General features: G+C 38.4%; 1 protein-coding gene across 3 annotated transcripts; it reads right to left on the bottom strand.

Annotated features, from left to right (window-relative positions):
• Window positions 1-231: 231 nt before the first annotated feature.
• LOC100540670 (solute carrier organic anion transporter family member 1C1) lies at window positions 232-19,756 on the bottom strand. 3 transcript variants are annotated; one of them, XM_010713605.3, is made up of 15 exons: window positions 19,614-19,756; window positions 16,120-16,274; window positions 13,753-13,894; window positions 13,534-13,666; window positions 11,123-11,238; window positions 10,192-10,338; window positions 9,977-10,075; window positions 9,115-9,360; window positions 8,105-8,269; window positions 7,356-7,551; window positions 6,238-6,400; window positions 5,275-5,459; window positions 4,032-4,096; window positions 2,030-2,147; window positions 232-1,481 (listed from the first exon to the last, which is right to left on the bottom strand). In XM_010713605.3, exons 2-15 carry the CDS (start codon window positions 16,249-16,251, stop codon window positions 1,265-1,267), a joined length of 2,124 nt encoding a protein of 707 aa, XP_010711907.2. In that variant the 5' UTR covers window positions 16,252-16,274; window positions 19,614-19,756; the 3' UTR covers window positions 232-1,264. The 3 variants fall into 3 exon arrangements, with proteins under 3 accessions (XP_010711907.2, XP_019471563.2, XP_085087435.1); XM_019616018.2 differs by having other exon boundaries at window positions 16,120-16,262; window positions 19,614-19,754; XM_085231309.1 differs by having other exon boundaries at window positions 16,120-16,265; window positions 19,614-19,733.
• Window positions 19,757-19,916: the final 160 nt, after the last annotated feature.

Raw genomic sequence — 19,916 nt, 5'->3', positions numbered from 1 at the left:
ATCAGTTCTGCTAGACAGCGAATCATTGCCTCCAGTAAGTATCACTGAAATTTATAAACAAAAGTCCCTTTCTTTTCCCTTTAGCTGCTACATGACAGACAACATAGAACAGCTCAGCATTTCACTTAATATGCCTTTTTTAGCTAACATGTATATTAAGCATAACCCACTGAACATTAAGCGTCTGTTTTAAAGTATCACCCAGAGAATTGAATCACTGCTGTGACATGGTACACATGTATACATCTTTTTATTTGAAGTAGTAACAATTGCCGAGCTCTGACGGATGCAAATGTAATGAACTCAAACCAAGAGACATACAAAAGTGACTTTGAAAAGAGGAGCTAAAGTCCTGGTCTGAAAAAGTTTTAAGGTGCACGAGAATACAGCTGAATGTTTTGCCTACCTGTTGATGAACTTCTCCCAAAACGCTAAAGCCTGAACACGACAGATACACCGTGGGCAGTAGTCAGAGGTGTACTGTTATTGTTTGAGTGTCCTCTGCTGGACATATTGCTGCATAGCAATAAAGCCACGAACATGCGTTGAATTTTGCTTAGAAAACAACAGAATTACAAAATTCAAAATAGTTCCTATGTTTCATACTCACTTAACTAAAAAAAAAAAAAAAAAAAAAAAAAAGCTTTTAATAAAATGCTACAACTTCTGAGATTTAAAAAAATAATTATTTACTCTGTGGTATAATTTTTTTCTGCTGACCTAAGAGAAAAATGCTTATTGGAAAAATACTGCTGTTGTCAGTTTTGCAGTTGCAAAGGGTTGCAATGACTCACTTAGATAAGGGGGAAGAATTTTGCTCAAGGGCCTTGTTTTTCTTTTGAATTCCAACTGAACTTGATGAAATCAGAATGCTGTTGTGAGACTGCTGCTTGCCATTCCAGCACCACTCCACGCATGGAATCATCCCCGTGTTTGGTGACTCTGGGATTTGGCTGTTCTGTCAGCACTCATCTTTGACCCCATTAAAAAACTGTTGACTAGCTCTGCTGAGAACACCATGGGAGACTTTTCTTTACCTTTTGAGAACTTGGTTTGGTTCAAGTAATTTATTTAGTCTGTTACTTGTAGCCAAGTACACGTGAGGTCATATCTGACTGTAAGATTTCCTTTTTGTTGACCATAGGTTTACTATTCCTTTGCCTTTCTGAACTTTCTAAGCCATTAGTTAGTTATTCATGACATTGTTAAAGTTGTTTTTAAAAGAAGCTGTCCTGATTCATATTACGCTGTTCCAGATGGCGTTCTAAGTATGCGATTCCTTTTCTGCCTCAGAAGAACTTGCCAAATGTTCACTGTTTTTGCAGTTATCTTCTTTATTCATAGGAACATCTTCTCTTCCTCCATTTTCTGCAAGCTTGGAGTTCTTATTTTGAATGTTTCTCTTTATCAATATAAAGAAAAGGATCGCAAGCAAGTAGGAAGGAGCTCTCAACACAGCTGATAAACCAAGGTAGACATATCTGTCAGAGAATAAAAGACAGTGTCTTTTTTTCAAGTCAAAGAAAATAACTTTTAAAGACTTTCAAGGCTCACACAGGTATAAAAATCAGATAGAAGCTCAGGGGAAGGCAATTCTAAAGCTCACTCTTTGTGAATGGTACCACAGAGTAGACATTTTGACAACTATAATCATCTGTTAAAGAATTTAAAGATTTTTATTTGCTTATGAAAGTTGTTACAGAGGTAGACGTGTACCTTCCCTCTCACTGGTAAATCTTGCAGCCCTTGGTTTTTTAAATTGACTCAAAGGATATTAGAACAGATATTCCATTCAAAAAGTTCCTGTCATTTATATTAAAGAATTTTTGCACAATGCAAAAACTGACTGAAGAGCCAAGAATTTAATATTTTATCTTAAAATTTCTCAATTTCAGGAATTCTGGGATGACCAAATCTGAGTTGAGACCATTATGTTTGATCAGTGGCCTCACATTTTACCATATGACAGATCAAGGAGGGTCTGTATAGACAAAATGCTTGGGACTTCTGGTGCTATACTTTGCCTTACCTGAATGCATTGGAGTCGTATAGCCTACAAGCCCCTCGCTGCCCACATCTCGTGCTTGCCCATTTCAAGCATGTCTTGTCAATCAGTGCCCCAAAATAAACTGGTGCAGGGATCCCAGCTGCAAGGGTATAAGCAAAAATGTCTCAAGATATCACAGGAAAAGACATATTTTTTAAAAGTTAGCATTATATTTTCTTAGAAGCAAATCATTTTCTGCAATAGCTGCAGTATGTGAGTTGGACTTTGAGGACCTTCCCTTTATCAGAATAACTGTAAGCTGGGACACTCTCTCTGTGCCATAGGGTTTGTCAGCCTCAAGGAATGTGGTCTGATGGTGGAGATTTGACCAGGCTTGTAGCATGCATGCTGCTTCTTCCATCATAATGGTTTCTCGAGCATGGCATCCAGTGCACACTAAGATGATACAGAAGAGAGCTGGACCGATTGTCTGCAGCACTGAACAGATGCAGAGGTCAGATTTCCACATACAGCTTAAATTAACAGTGCTGGCTCTTCTCTTCATCTCTGTCAGATAGCATCTGATAGTGCCTTCCATCTAAAGGGACAGCACCAGGTATACATGACTAGAGGTACTGAATATGCTTTTCAAAAATATCTATGAGTGTAGAACAATCCTGGCATGACTTGGACAGATATGAGCTTATGCTTTATTGGAAAAGATGGCAGACACAAGACAGAATCTTACCCTTGCTGAATCAAAAGTGAGTATTGCAGGTTTCAGTGTGGACAGGGCCATGTTTCACATTACTTTTGCTTCTACATGGGCTTCTTGCATTTTTACATAGGAAATTATTTTATAGGAATAGGTATGTTTTTAACCTGTTTTACCCTAGGTTTCTTGTGACAGTGTGAACTCAATGAGTTGCCTATAAAGACCTGTAAATTATGATCATTAAGCTGTGGCCAAGGTATGATGGGAAAAATGCTGTTTTGGGGATGTTCCTTAGAGAATGAAGAGGGGAGTATGCCAGAATTGATCTCCAAGTCACTGAAGAGAAGTGTTGGCTTTCATGAATCAGTGACTACAGCTCTGCACCTTCATACAATAGAAGGAGCACACTCAAACGAGTGGAAAAAAAAAAAAAAAAAGCTTATAGAAAGGGGGAGGTTCTTTTCTTGTGATGTTTTTCTTTCCTCATGGCCAGAAAAGCTTCCAGAATCCTATTGGCTTTGCTAGTCCTGAGTGATGGAGAAATTCTGCCCGAACAGTGCATGACAAGGAAAATAAAAAAGGACAAAATGTATGTACACCTTGCTGTCCCCAAGGTCTCATCACAATCAGGACTAGAGACTACAGCCCAAATTTATAAGTTGCTGTCAATTTTTTAGGCACTGTAACAAATCCATGTAGTTTGATTCTTCACACACATTTCTGTATACTTATGAAAAGCTATTCCTATTGTGTCGATAAAGAGAATAAAAGAAAACACAGAGGTGCTTTCTTGCCCATCTAGGCAGATTAATCAACAGTCTCATTAACAACCTCAAATAAAAAAGGAAAAAGAGAAGAGCATTGTCTTGTGCTTATAGGGAAATGAAATTTAATCATCCCAAGAAAGCAAAGTTTCAATGTGGAGAAAACAATCTGCTATGAGCAGAGTTGTATTAGTGTTGAATGAAGAGCATTTCCTTTTGGTCTTGCATCACTGTGTCTCAGTTAGCCATCGGGTGAATGATAAGTTTGAGACTTTACAGAATTATTCAGAACTCCAAGACAATATTTTAATTTTGCTCAAAAACTCTGCCCATTTTGAAATCCCAGGCTTCCAAAGTGAAATATCATTTAATCAGCAAGTCAGATCTTTTCAAAATTGCATTAGCTGACTTCTCTGTGAACTCTACACTGTATTTTGGACCTCCAGAAACAACTCAGAATTTTCAGGTATTTCAAGTATACATCTGGTTTACGTAGGTTGTTACATCCTTGTCATTTAAAGCCAAGCAAGCAGATACTTTTGTTAGTCAGAAGCTCATCTCTTACCTAGCATTCTCATAACAAGAGTGTACAGACCAACTGCAAGAGATTTCAACTCTGGCTGAACGCATCTGAAAGAGAGATGAATGAGTAAGAAGGATTTGCCTATCAAGTGTTTAGACATATCTATTGCTGTTAATTTCACCCAACTAAACACTCAGAAAATGACATAAAACTAAGCTTCGGAAAGAGAGTGCTTCCTATGTCTGCTGAAAAGGTACAAAGTGGTATGAAAATGGGGAATTAATCTATTGTTTTCTATCACATATCTCCTGGGAAGTCCATTCACTAAGTATAGTTAAGTAAGAATTTTTAAAGGCATAGTCATGATCTAAACTAGTGTTAATGAAATAGGTTTCTAAACTGCCTTGTTTCCCTGGCATACATGTTCTTTACCTGATGGGAAATACCTTACTCACTTGATGGAAAATATCATATTGTTCTAGGACAAAAATTTTGCAAGTAGCAGCATTAAGGCAGCACCTTTTTATGCACAAATGACAGCACATCGTGAACTACCCAATGCCCATCTGTCTCATGGCGAACCACATTTCAAACATCCAGACTGTTCACTGATTTTATTATATATCCAGTCTCTAATATCTCCTTACAAATATTAATACGGTCAGCCCTCAGAAAAATGTCTCACAGAGGTGAATTCACTTTTTGTTTTCTGTGCTCATTAAGGACAACATAATGCCCTTAGGACTTCCACTAAATTTGCCACTGATTGAAAATTCTCTTTAGGTTACTGAAAAGTATATTCTAATTTGTATACTTTGTTCTGAAGCACATCCTGGTGTGCCTGCACCTGGTATACTTCAACAGGCATGAGCACCAGAGCCTCAAACTGAACCATCAGAGGTTCTAAATACCCTAACATCTGAAGAGCCCAATATGTCAGATGACTCCACATCCAGAAATCCTGACAAATGCATGCTATTTTAAATCCACACGGACAAAATATCCAAGCAGGGAAAGAGGATGTGTTCTGGAAAGCTAGTCGTAAGAAAAAACATGATGTAGTATTTGGAAGCAACACACTAGAACCAACTTATTGGCAGTGGCCAAGTAAGGTTTGATATTAACAGCTGCAAATATAAGCAGAATGACAAAACACATTAGATAAATCATATTATACTGCAAGAGAGTCGCCTTCTCTCAAAGAAAAGTGGGGAAAAAAAAAACTAGATATGACTTTGATCACCTCACTGTAAAGCCTGAGCCATCATTACACATTTTAACTTACCTGTACATAATCAAATATGCTGGAGTGCCTCCCAGTGCATAGCAAAAGCCACTTAGGACTTGTATTACTGTATAATAAATGAACATCGTTGAACAATCATCACTTTTTGGACATTGCCCCAAGGTGACAGAGTTATTTCCTGACCATGAACTGCTGGCTTCAAGACAGCTGCAGTTATGGAAGACCTGGAAGACACAATACAGATTTGGTAGGACATTTCTCAGGCAATGAGGAATCCTGCCTTCAGACACAGGGAGAGTCTGAAGCCTTACTATTTTCTTGTTTGCCTATCTTTGAGGCAATGGGCAGCAGCTTTTTTTCTTTACTACAAACTGCATTCAGATAAGGAAGGGATATTTAAGTATGCTCCTAGCACTGGACACAACATCAATTTTTGAAAGATGTATGGAGTATCTGCAGGACTTCTGAATCTGTCTTTGTGTCTCTGGAGGGCTGATAGAGGAGAAAAGCAAGGTTTGGGGGGTGTCCCTTTTGTTGCTACTTGTCTTTGCCTGTCAATGGCTTTTTCTGTGGAAAGTACCTGGATCCCAGGTCCCCCTCTTCTAAAGCTGATCCACCAGCTGATCCACCAAAGTTACCTCAGAGCTAAAAGCAGCAACTTGTCAAGATGCAGCTTATGCAGACTGCCTGAGAGCAGCAGCAGGTGTACAGATAGCATAAAAGCAATAGCTTTTAATCAGGACTTGAAGGCAAGAGAATCTGCTAATATAAGGGGAAAGGCAGACCAAAAATAAACTTCAGAAAGCATGTAAATATTTTGAACTGTTATTTTCCCCCTCTTACATTCAATCCACAAAATTCTGTAGCCAGAAGGCATAAATACCTTAGTGACAGTTCCCCAGTAACTTTGTTTTCTATTAAACACATTATACTACTGAAACCCCCGATGCTAAATGTAAAGCAAGCTAGTAAAAAGCTACAGAAAATTGAGCATGCTCTTACCATGTTCTTCCCATCTCCCTCTGAAATCGTGCATCCAGCCAGACATGCTGAAATGTATGTCAGCCCATTGCTTCCACACACGGGATCCCACACATTGTTGGCACATTTGCAGCCAGAATTGCAGTCAGAAAATATGGCATTTTCATGATATGGAATGGGTTTGCTTAGGAGTTGAGACAAGAGTAAGAACAGCTTTTAATTCAGTGCTGAGAACAGTGTAGTCCCTTCTGTGTGACAGTGTCTTTGTTCTCATAAGACCAGGGCATACATTTTAATATTTGAACGTCTAAAATACTGATCTTTCTGCTTCACATTTCATCTCACTCATGCTGATATTAAAATGATCACTAGATTATTAATAATGCTAGGACAAAATTTGCTACTACTGATTTTAACTCCCAGGCATATACAGAACAGAAAAAACTGAAACTGTTTGAGAGGTCAGCTGTACCTAGAGCCTTATCAGGTACTTCTTCAGCTGTTGGCAAAAATGCACTGGTAGAATCTAGACTTCTGAGAGCGTACACCAATCCAAATGCAAGTGTTTTTCTGGGTGCCTTAGAAAGCCACCTCCTAATGCACAGCTCCTGTTCTGGTATCTTTGCTCAAGGGACTAATAATAGCTTCTAACTTTTGAATATTTGTTCTGTCTTGACAGGAGAGAACGTCTCCATTAGGCATTAAAGCTTCATTTTGTTTAAGAGCAGGCTGAGAGTCTGATGTGTTGCAGTCTTTCCATATCCATGCGGGATGTGCTACCAATGTACAATATACGAATTCTTCATCTTTTTACTGGATCCGAATAAATTTTGCAAGAAAATTATTTCTGATGTAGAGATGGCACAGCGTGAAACAGAAGTATCACTCCCACAGCAGCTGAAATTCCTGCATTAGTAATGATGTGATTTTGATAATGTGATTCTGATTGAACTTTTACCAGTGCTGCACATTGTCAAGCTGCCCTCTGCTGATCAACAGAGCTATGACAACAACACTTGGTATTTTTTGCTCCCTCTATGCATTGCAAAAGCATGCTTGTCTTTTAGATCTCATGTCCTCGTACAGTATTTGAACTATTGCTGCTGTAGAGAAAAACCTTCTCTTCATTTTATACTCACCCATCATATGATGCTGTAATTCCTGCTACCGCCTGGTTCTCACAGCCAACAACAAAGTGCAAGAGAGTGAAGGAATAGGCAAAAAAAGACATGGTAAATGCAAACTTGGTTGCTCCAATGATGCTCATTTTATACTTTTTCATTATTATTCCTCCCAGGAAAATTCCAATTCCAACAGGTGGTAAACTTGTCAATCCTGAAAGAGATTATTGAAGAGGAATGTTAAAATCAGTTAGTCACACTGGGTTCAAGAGTCAAACTCCATTCTTTAGTTGATGTCCCTGGCAACGGTACGTTGTATGACTCCAGGTGGCTTTTCACCCAGCCTAATCTTTGGGTTGCATATACTATTTTGAAGTTCTTACATTTCAAAACAGACTGTATGTCTAGCTAGCTAGCTGACAGTGATTTGTCCTCTCTTCAAGCAAGGTATCCCTCAATCAGATGTTAGAGAATTTAAAACTCCCCTGACCCGATTAATTGCATATTTTGAGTACCCTTGCTAGAATATAATGCTATTAATACTATATGATATAAGTATCATAATGCAATATTTTAATCATAATTAAGCATAAACATAAATAATCTAATAGGATATAATTATTTATTCTGTCCCCATAGACACTAAACCTAGCTTATATGCTGCTTTCATATAATGAAGTTCAGGAAAGATCAGTCCCAGAAAAAGATGCCAGAACATCTTCCAGTTCAACCATTATAAAATAAATTGTCATTGCAGTGTAACTCACCTATTAGAAAGTTAGATTTAGATGCAGATTGTCCATACTGCTGTTCCATGTACTTTGGCTTGTAAGTCAAGAAACCGATAAAGCTATTGAACTGTAACAGTGAGCAACACAAAAATGTAATGTACATTCGATTGCTCAATATTTTTTTCAGAGAGGTATAAAAATCTGAAAGAAAGAGATAAACGAGTTGGCTTTAAAGCTATATGAAATAATTACAGGTGAGTAATCCATGAAATTTAGGGCAAAATCCTTCTTTTAACTATCCAAGGGCAAATTGTACTTTTGCTAGTGAGTACCTGAAAGCAAAACCAGGCCATTGAAAAACTCTAGATGTTGAGATAGGAGGAGAGAACCTTAACAGAAGAGTGAATTGCAGGTTAAGGCCTGAGTTCTGTGCATGTGAAGACAAAGGGACTCCATGAAGCAAAAACTACTTTCAGCTTACAAGTTTCAAGGCTATGTGACTGGTGCCTTTGTAGGGAAGCACGTCTTCCATTGGGATCTGAACTTAGGAGGAATTTTTGGTGATAGAAAGCATCTCTTCCCTTCACCTTTCCTCCCTTTTCATCGTGTAAGGTCTGCACAATCAGAATTCAAGCCTGCTGTGTTTTCCTCAGGCAGCAATGAGCTTCAGAATCTTTACAAGCTCTGTGATAACCAGAAAAATGATTTGGTTTTCCAGAATGCAAAAGGAGACTTCTGATATTTTCTTTATGTCTTGATGCAGAAACGACGTTTCCTCTACTCCAATTTCTATTGCAGAATTTCTGAAGTAGGTGCCATACAGGTAATCATAATTGCCTCACAGTCTTGAAGAAGCTCTTTGACCTCTCATAATATTTATTGGATAACTCCTTTCCTGGGGATAGCTAACTCATTTACTCATTTAATTGTATGGAAGTGTACATTTACTCATGTAAGTGTAGGGGAGGTAAAATATTCTGCAGAAGTACCACATTTTTACTGTACATTTGCTTTCCGTAATTACCTGACTCACACAAAACACTTGCCTTTCAGCATTGTTGACCACTTTATTGGCTTAGATTTTGCAGGAGGAAGTGTCTTCCTCATGGCTCCCATATTTTCCAGGAGACCAGGTGAAGTTTTGTCCTTATTGGATTTCAGAGGCTTTTTCAGACTCTTTGGCAGGAAGCAAAATGGAATAGCAGCTAGGAAACTGATCACTCCACCTATTAAAAAACCAAGCCACCATGCACCCACCCAGCGAGAGTCCTGTGGAGTGATAGCAATTTTTCCTATAATCAAATGAAACAGAACCGAGTTAATTGAGAAGATGAAACTTCCCACACTTAATTTGCTAAAATAACTATATTTGTACAGTGGTTGAATTTCAGCAGTAACAATGAACACCAAATAAGAGAACATTTATGCAGTGAAGGAATCAAAACTCATATCCTCTGCTGTGGGGGGGGATCATCTAGTTGGAAATATGTAATTTTAAGATCCCTTCCAACCCAAGTCAGTCTATGATTTTATGATCCACAAAAACTGTAAAACTAATGTGCTAGCAGAATCTTCTCATTAAGATTGCAACTTAACTTAGTTAAAATTCTTTAGTCTCCGAGCATTCTTGTTACTAAATTCTAAGATTAAACACGTATTTTAATCCTTAAAACCTAGAAGGTTCTAAAATGTTCCTTGTCTAATTCAGCCTTCACCCCCAAAAGCTTCCAGTAATTTAATAAAATTATAACAAACTATAAAATACAATTAATAAAAATGATATAATTAAGGTAAATTAAATAGAATTAAGTTAATACAATTAGTATTTAAAATACTCTTGTGCAAGTATGTAGATGAACCTGTTAGCAACAGGTATTAACTTTCTTTCACTTTGCCTATTTTGCTTACCTAAATCCACAAATCCAACATCCACATAGAGTCTGGCACACAAGGATCCCAGCAGGAAACCAAACATTGGGCCGAACATGGCTATTGTGTGCAAACATGCTGAAAATATAATGAAGCAGATGATAGTACATTTTAATGGGTGAATGTTTTCTCCTGCAGAGGATAATCAACCTCTTATATTAAGAATCTCTCAGTTTATTTTATGTTGACGTTACCTACATATACAGGAACATTCTCTTCTTTAGCAAAATCGTCAAGATAGGAGATGCCCAGTGGTGTTATTGGAGTCTCACCAATTCCACGTAACATGTTTCCCAGTAAGATATATATCCATGTATATGATGATGGTTCTTTCTCACAGGCTGTAGATAATGAGATGTTAGATTTTCATTATAGAATAGTTTAAGGGGAGATATAGTGACAAATCACAGGAAATTCAGCACATGGTTGTAAGTTAGTATTTAAGGTTTGAACAGCATTCTCCTTAAAGAAGATCAATGAGAGGTTGTCAACCTCCTTATATCTTTTAACAATCTTTATAAATCACATTCCTCCACCTTCACTGTATTTGATTCCTAAAGGTACAGGTAAGTATCACCCGTCAGAAAAAAAAAGTCCATGTGGAAAAAAAAAAAGGCAGACTGATATTATCATTACTATGTTATCTGGAATATAAAATGAGAAGTTTGAGATGGTTAGTGTGTACAGTTTGACTCTCTCTCTACCCGTTACCCATGCAAAGCAACTCGTATAACATCTATATTCCATGTAGTAAGTAAGATCATAGAAATCTCAACTTACAGTTGATTCTGTACAACTTCTCTTGCCCTCTTTCCATCTCTTCCTCCAAACCTGAGTAACTGAAACCCTGCAGAAATCTCTTTGCAAACAGACTCAGCATCTCCTTCAGAGTTAGGGTCATTTTATAGAAAATTGGAATGTGAACATAGGAAAATTCTGACCTGGGTCCTAGTATTTGCTGGATGTTTCTTCTCCAGACTGAATGCACTGAAGTATTTCTAATGTTCTCAGGAAGGTAGAGATTGAAGTTAGAAACCTAACTGCGCATCTTGCACTGGACAATGATTTACTGCACATTTAACCAAACTAACTCCTGTATTTATATTTACACGTATAGTTCCTTACCAGACTGGGAGGTGTCCAAAAAGGTTTCATTCAAATCTTGATGTGGAGAGCAGGGATTTATGCTTGGAGTTGAGTTGGCTGAAGATCTTGTGTCTGATGCTGTTTCATACTTATAACTGAAAACATTTAACAGTAGCTTTAGAAGCAAGGCTCAGTATGGAAATGCTAGTATAGTAGGCCAGGAATCACTTGAATGCTATTTCCCTAAAGGTATTTTCGTATAAGTATCAATCCAAAATGCTACTGAAGGAGTAAGAAGAAAGTTTACTTAAGTATAGTTAAAAAATGTGGAATATCAGAAGGGAATAGCAAATAAAAGTTAGAAATGCTCATCTGGAAGATATAACATTTTAAGCTGGAAATTACTTTTGAAAGTAATTCAGGCAGGACTGAATATCTGCTGTCAACATTTAGGGTCTGCTCCAAGTTAGATCCCTATACTGACCATACTACCAGGGAGAAAAAGAACAATCTCTGGAGTCTGAATCTCCCTTTCTATCTTGGATAAACATTTCTGTGAGGATAGAGAAGAAGCAAGGAAGGCAGATGTGAGCCTTGCTGAGGAGCATGTGCAATGAGCTTCTGTGGAACAACACAATAAAGCACACAGTCTGCTTCTAGGAACTAGGCTGGCTCTATTTGATTAGGAAGGCTTATTTTTCAGGTTGAAACAAAGAGTGTTCATCATAGGAAAAAGTGCAGAATAGTTTCCTCATAAAAATTCAGGCTGAGATCCATGAGACAGTTTATGAGTTTCCCAGTGCAGATGAGCTAGATGCATTAAGCAGTGGAAAATACAAGTCTGATGCTAGTGCAAGATCTACCATCATAAAAAAATATATTCTTTAAGTTCCTCTGAACCTAGAGAAGAGACATTAGTCTTAGCAGACGTGAACATGGACATGCAAGGATGCAACAAGGAAGGCTAGGAATTAAATCTGGTGAGGGAGGTCAGGGAATACGGGAAGGACTTCTTTAATTGTATCAAAAGAAAAAGGAAGACTAGGGAAAATGTGGGCCCAATGCTGAATGAGATGGGTGCTCTGATAATGGGAGACACTGAGAAGATGGAATTACTGAATGTCTTGCCTTCTTTGCATCAGTCTTTACTGGTAAGGCTGCCCCTCAGAAATCCCAGACTTTGGAATTAGGAGAGTCTGGTGAAAGGAAGACTTCCCCTTGTTCAAGGAGGATCTGGTCAGTGATTCTCTAGGCAAACTTAATGCACACAGTGAGGTAGCCTGAGAACTGGCCAACAGTCAGGGCTCAGAGAGTTGTGATCAGTGGTGCAGCATCTAGTTGGAGGCCTGTAATTAGCGATGTTACACAGGGGTTGGTACTGGGTGTGGTCCTGTTCGTTATCTTCATCAGTGACCCGGATGAAGATTCAGAGCCCACCCTCAGCAAGTTTGCTGATGATATGGAGTGGGGAAGTGTGGCTGACACACCTGAAGGCTGTGTTGCCATTTAGGAAGATCTGGACAGGCTGGAGAGCTGAGTGAAGAGGAACCTGGTTAGGTTCAACGGGGACAAGTGTAGGGTCCTTACACCTTGGAAGGAATAACAGCACACATCAGGTTAGGGGCTGACCTGCTGGAGAGGAGCTCTGACAAGAGTGTCCTGCACAACAATAGGTTAATCATGAGCCAGCAGTGCATCCTTGTGGTCAAGAAGACCAGTGGTATTCTGGGATGCATTAAAAAGAGCGTTGAAGCAGATAATTCTCCACCTCTACTCTGCCCTGGTGAGGCCAGGTGAGGAGAACTGCGTCCAGTTCTGGGAAACTCATTTCAAAAAAGATAGGGAACCTTTAGAGAGAGTCCACTGGAGGGCTACAAAAATGATGAGGGGCCTGAAGCTTCTTTCTTCTGAGGAAAGGCTGAGAAACCTCAGACTGTTCAGACTGGAGAAGACTAAGAGGGAATCTTATCAACACTAAATAGTCAGTGTGAAGAGGATGGGACCACGCTCTTTGTTGGTGCTGACTGGCAGAACAAGGCACAAACTAGAAGACAGAAGGTTCCATCTGAACATGAGGAAAGACTTCTTAACTTTAAGGTGACAGAGCACTGAAACAGGCTGTCAAGAGAGGCTGTGGACTCTCTTTCTCTGGAGATATTGAGAACCGGCCCGGACACCTTCCTGTGCAACCTACTCAAAAGGATCTCCTGATGAGCTGGAGATTGGACTAAACGATCTCCAGAGATCCCTTGCAACACCTATGACTGTGATTCTGTGATTTGGAACAGAAAATGAGCCAGGACATTTCTATGAGCATCAGGACATCTGCTGGCTCTGAAGCTGAAAGCTGCTTCTGTAAGGAGAGCACAATCTGTTTCACAAATACACCATCTTATACAAGTCTCTAGTTCCCTCAAGTCCAATGCTATGTTACTCTAATCTGTACTTACTATCCCATGAAGAAATGAGGCATTGCTGTTAAAACACTTCCCAAAGCCATAGTAAAGCATCCAGCAGCAATTACTTTGGGCCTATGAAGTTTAGCTCCAAAGTAGCTTACAAATGCGATCACCAGCAAATTACCTGGAAAATAATGAACAAAATTAATACTAGATGCCTTGTCTCATATTTCTCTGTATAGTTTTCTGCATATTATGGAGTATTATTACCCATCTCGAAGCTTCCATCGACGAAACCAACAGTAGAGGATGGAAGGTCAAATCTTCGTTCAATTTGTGTGATGGAACTTTTCATAATTGTACCAGACAAAGCTTTACTGAAGTAGCTGAATGATAAAGCAGCAAGAAACACCTGAGGGAATATTGAGATAGAAAATTGGAGGTAGGGGCAAGGGAAGATGTCACATAGAAATCAAAATATTTTTGAAACTATGTGGAGCAATCATCATGGTGTATGCTTGTTACTCAAATTACACTGACAACACTGCTTTTGAATTTTCTGTACTCTGGTTATGAGAGTGGTGCCAGGATGTAATCACTGATGTTTGCTCACCACTCAGCTTTTCCCTGATGGAAAGGGCTGGTGCTAGGTGTTGCACTGAAAGCTCCCACTTGCTTTACTTACGTTCAAGGTTGCAACAGCCATCTTAAAACCAGAAAGCCTGATCTGACCTGTGTTGTAAGCCAGAGGTGGCCCAAAGCAGAAATCCCGAGGGCTGTAGAATTTCAATTTGGCAGTCAAAAAACTGGGGACTGCTTGCCTTGCTGACATCCTATGGTTACAGCTGAGGCCCATGTTGGGCAGTAAAAATAATGAGATTTCTAGATGTTGCAGAAATGTAGATTTTGTCGCATATGCATACCTCATCAAGACTGATTTAATGAAACTAGTCTCACCTACAATTAATCTCAGCTCCAATTGTTTTCTGTTTGGGTCTCGTGACACTTATTTTATGCCAGTTCATAACTGGTTCTAACTCAAACATATAGGTAGCCATGACACCAAAATAAAGTCTTTGCACAAGATTCTGTGACGTCTCTGGAAATAGTACAGTCTGATTTGTTCATCACTGTCTAAAATATAATGAGATATGTGCCTTTTGTCTGTGTCACTTGTATATCATATATCTGACACCAAAAAGCTTGACATTCTTTTTAATTTTATAGTTGCTTCCACTAACACACATTTTGACTTTTGCAAATAAAAATGTATTTGATAAGAAGTTAAACTAAGTTTGTTTAAAGATTGTCTAACTATTTCAACATAATCTAAAAACAAATAGACTTACTGCTCAGTGGGTAAAAGTTCCAATACAACACAAGTAAAATAAACAAAAGTAAATATAGGCTTAGACTTTGCAGTTCTGTCTAATGTAAGAAATGCAGTCAATGACACGTTTGAAAATAGGTATATTTATTTTCTTTTGGTCTAGGAATGAAGATAAAATATCACAAGCACAGACTTTGTCCTGATGTTTTAGATCTCCTGAGCTCCTGGCAAAAAAAGAAAAAGGTCTGTAAGAATCACCTTTTTTTGCCTTGCACTGAAAGCAGTGCTCTCCTGGATGTTTTGGCTGAAATCACAAACTGCTGATAGGCATGAACACACAAACAATGACTTACATATTAAAAGTTTGTAAGTGCAGTCCCCATGTAAGCATAAAATATTTGACAAGATGAAGAGGTTGAAGAACAGTTTGTTTTATACCACCAAAAGACTGTGTTCACTGAAGCCTAATTGCCATAAAGTCATTCACAGGAACATACAGACATAGATCCACAGGCTTGCAGCATTGCCTGTGCATATAATAGTGAAGTTTGTCCTGTGAGTCTTCCAGAGTGCTCAGATTCTATATCTGTGGTGTATATGGGTGGTATCTCTGAGTCAGATAAAATAAAAAATATAACAAACTTCACCTGATACTCAGTCCAAATCACTCCTGATGTATAAGAAGCTTGCAACTGCCTATTTTTTTTCCATTAATCTTTCATTTTACAGAACTTTTTATAGAGATGAATGTGTTCTAGCTCCACGGAGTCTGTGGAATTGAATCTGAGATAAAGCTGGCTGAAGAACTAGTCAAAGTATAAACCCAAACACATTGGTATCACAAGAAATCTTGTCCAGGTAGCATTTACACCTCAGCCAGAAGCAATAAATATTAAAGGCTTTAACATGAAAGCAAAATTCTCTTTGGTTCACTAGCTCTGTTCAACCTATTCTTCCTGTGCGCTCCATTTCGGCCCTAAAAATGAGTGTTGACAGCAAGTTCCAGACATCAGTGTATAATAACCATCAGTTTTAGGATGCCTCATGTCCTCCATTGGAGACTGCTACCTCTGTTCAGTAACAAAAATGAGGACCTAACTGTGAATAACTTGAGAGTAAGAATGTTAGGTCTGCACTTATTTTTGTTAGGACAAAGATAAGATCCAACCCTTTCCTGTGCTCCTGGTGTGTATTTAGATCCAGAAGCGATACTGGGAAAAAGGATGTACTCTGTAATGTCAGATCTTGAACAGCATTCCTTAACATACAACAGTGGTAATTTGTAGTGATATTAGTAAGCACCAAACCTTCAAGCCTGTGCAACAGGAGGCCTTCTTTTTGACTGGTAGATTTTCACTTGTTTCATTGTCCAAAAGCTGGGAAGGTTCTGCTTCCTGGCTTGAGTCATCGATATTGCTGGATTCAGTTTCTGCTGTCATGGTTGACTTCTCTGCTGAGTGATCTGAACCCAAGAGAAAATGATAACAGATATAAAAACAAACATGCCAAAATAGAGTTGTCTGAGAATATCTCTGATGAAACTGTAGTCATGGGAAAGCACTGAGATGATGAAAATGAATTTTCCATTGGAAATATTTTGGTTTAATGGCTTAGGTATTTAAATTCTGAATTACTTTGTTTGGACATCTTATATTTTTTTAGATGAAATATTTCTTCACACACCCTTCACCAGCATGGGGGTTTTCTATGCCTAGAGTGACTTTTAATACTAAAATAACTATTTCTGCAAAGGAGTAAGAGAAAAAGTAAACCAGAGAGGTCAATATGACATCAGTACCAAAACATGGGGAGCACTAAGGAAGCTCTGCACTTGTGGGCCACGTTGCTTAAGAGTCAATCAACATTTTGGGAAGTCTTGTGTAATAACTCTGACATTCAACCAGCCCTTTTGCACCAATTTGCTGGCAACAATTCCTGGTATCAAAGAATTAGTTACTTTATCTATCTGACCTCGTTTAGGGAGCTTGCATGTTTTTTCTTCTTGCAACACTATACAGGGTGTCCTTAGTCCCCTGTCTGCAGAGTTCTAGCTATATTCACTGATGCTTCAAATCCTTTGCAAATAAAGAATTCAGGAAAACTGCACCAGTTCCACTGGGAAGAGCACATCTTGTATTCAAAGAGGACAAATTATTTTCTCCTGTGAATTATTATTTTTTGTTTAATGTTGAAAGATTTGTCCCACAATTAAGTTGAATTTGGTTTTATTGCAATGAATACTACATACTTCACCTTTCTCTTTTCTCATTTTTTTCTTTCTCTCTTTCTTTCTTTTCTTTTTAAATATTTGAGAGATGTAAGCAAATAAAAAGGAGAATGCTTCAGTGAAATGCTACAAGGGAGCTCTACATATCTATTTGCAAAATTTATTTAAAGAAGGAAAGCACTTGCCCGTTTGTGCATCTCCAACCACAAACAGAAAAGATTTCTGAAGAAAGATCCAGATGACACTGAAGAGTCTCGTGGAAAAAAAGGAATTGCTTGAAAGAGAGCCTTCTTCCGTTCCGCAGATTTTGACACTCAGAGGAGATAAGAGTATTGGCAATAATGATCCCAAATTATAGCTGACTGGGACTGATTTATTTCACCTTTCACAGTACCCTCCTCATTTCAGAAAAGAGTGAGAATGATAGAGAGGGAAGGAAACTCCTACGAAGAGAGGTTTTCTATGGTTGAATGGAGCTGAAAAAAGTTGGATGAACTTTTTCAGTGCTGGAAAATGTCCATCTGCATTTGCAAATTTCTCTGCTACAGTCTGCTAGCAGAGCAAAACTTTCCAGAGCATTTAAAGGGTAGGTGTTTTTCTCACGCTTGATGATGAAGAATATTTCCTTCCATTTAAATGGAGCAGGGTTAAGATGTAAGGAAATTTAAAGCAAGTACACACAAAGAGTTTTCTTCACTTAAGTTTATGAGCATATCCTTAGGTACTAATGCTGACATAAACAATACCTTTCCTTTCCCACTGCATCCCACACTCTTGACTCATGCAAATACCTCTGCTTCTGTGGCTGTGCTGTAAGTGTGGGTCAGAAACACAGGTCCACAAATAAACCTCAAAACTTATCCTGCTCCTTGGCTCCTCAGAAAGATAGGATCAAGAAGCAGAGGAAAGGGTCTCCTCATGCCTGCACACTACCAGCAGAAATGACTGTGAAATAAGATTCTTAGTGCTTGAGGAGTAGGGAAATACTTATGAGCACCTTGTCCTCTGAAATGTAGCTGTTTCTGTGTAATGTGAAGATATTAGCTTCTCTCTCTCATAAAGATAGACAAAGGACTACAGTAAGATGCTGGAAAAAAATCATTGATGGTAACAGGGCTATGGAAGTCGGATTTTTTAGAGAGATTGAAGATGCAACATAATTTAGAATCTGAATACGAAGACAGAAAGACTGAAGATGGAGAAACATGAGGGTAGAAATATGAGATAAAATAGAGAAAAGACAAAGGCAACTAGATATCTAGAAATGTAACTGAGTATATCCAGACATCATCAGCCCATTCTGGTAAATGTTTCAGCAAGAGGTTGTGAAGGAATGTGAATGGAGGACAGACTGAAGTAAAAGCAGTAAGTATCAAAGGAAAGGTTAAAAATTTAGAGGTAAATAGATTAAAAAAAGGCAACCGCATGTAAATGTTAGAGTATTAGGCAAGATCAAGTATGATAAAGAAAAGAAAAATAAAGTAAAATTCAGCTTCTGGTTGCAAAAGCTGCCTGATGCACACAGAAAAGTATGAAGACAGCTCGGTGATGGTCACTAGTTCCTCTAGAGATCTAGTGAAGGTCTCTCAGGCAAGAACAAAGATGACCAGCTCCTGTCAGTGGAGAATGGCTCATCACTACTTTGCAAAGATACTACTGGAAAAGGTGCTGCTTTTGCTGGAGAAGAGTGGGAGCATGGGAAGGAAGTAAAAAGATGGTACAGTTTGTGCTGGAGAGATGTCAGAGTGAGCTGTGTACAAAGATCAGCAGTTGGAGATGCTGGCAACATCTCCTGCTGTCCTCAGTTGACCTTGACCTACATGGAAAGAGTAGGGCTGGGAAAATGCCATGCCACAAGAAGATAAGAAAAAAAAATATGTAAAAGGTTAGTTTGTTATTGATATCAACATAAATTAGCTGTTGAGTCTAAGAGTTTCAAGTATTGACGAAGTTCGTGTTCTAGATTTACCTAGTGCTCTTTTTTTCCCCCCATCTTTAATTAATAAAGGAGCTGGTTACAAGCAGAGGATAAGTATGAAGCCTTCCGCATCAAATATATTCATTCAGTTATATGACTTCTCTAAAACTATTAAACTTCACTTGCCCAAGCCATTCTGCTGTAGTACTAGCTTGAGACATTTGCATTTGCAGAAGGGAAAGATCAGTCAAACAATACTAAAAATTATACGATCAAGACTTCATCAAATAGCTTATGGAAGTGTATTGATTTACAATAGCTGCAGTGTTAATCCAGTCACCTTGTTGATTCATAAAACATTATGGTTTCATCATAACACCTCTCAAGTCAAGGAAATACGACAAATGAACATCGTAGTGCCACGCAGGCCTAAAGCTGCTTGCATTGTTCATGATATATGATGTTTACTTTTCAGAAAGACACATAGAAATTCTAACATAATCACTAAAATGTTAATATTTACAACATGAATATTAGCAATGTAGTTGTTCAAAAGAAACAGAGACAGAACCACACAGGTAATGTTCATTAGCTACAAACACTAAAGGAAATTTTGAGGTTAAGACAAACAAAAAGAATATTAAAGCAGTTCCTACCTAGATTCTGTATCCACAACAAGAGAAGTTATACTACCACACAAATGCTCAAAAGCAAGAATATTCTCTCCTTAAGCAAGGCTGTGTTGGTACTTGGTAGAGGAATCATTAACTACCAGCACAAACTATGGTTTAAGCAGTTTTAATCTTGTCTCCTCCCAGTTCTGCCCTCTGCTAAAGGTCCCAAAATACATGTTATCTACAGTGGTCAAAAATTAATTGGGAAGAAAATGTGCAAGTGTGTTCTATTTGTGCACCCTTTTGTGAAATACCTGCTTTCCCAAGCTTATTCAGTTTATAAAT

Source organism: Meleagris gallopavo, chromosome 1, assembly GCF_905368555.1.
Source record: "Meleagris gallopavo chromosome 1, MGAL_WU_HG_1.1, whole genome shotgun sequence".
Lineage (NCBI taxonomy): Eukaryota > Metazoa > Chordata > Aves > Galliformes > Phasianidae > Meleagris > Meleagris gallopavo.
The sequence above is the reverse complement of the archived record's forward strand: the minus strand, read 5'-3'. Positions and strand labels throughout refer to the sequence as shown.

Coding starts and splice junctions, on each gene's coding strand:
- LOC100540670 (XM_010713605.3), bottom strand. CDS start 16,251: ATGACAGCAGAAACTGAATCCAGCAATATCGATGACTCAAGCCAGGAA. Junction 10,076..10,191: donor GAATGTTCCTGTATATGTAG/GTAACGTCAACA, acceptor TTATATTTTCAG/CATGTTTGCACACAATAGCC. Junction 1,482..2,029: donor TACGACTCCAATGCATTCAG/GTAAGGCAAAGT, acceptor ATTCTCTGACAG/ATATGTCTACCTTGGTTTAT.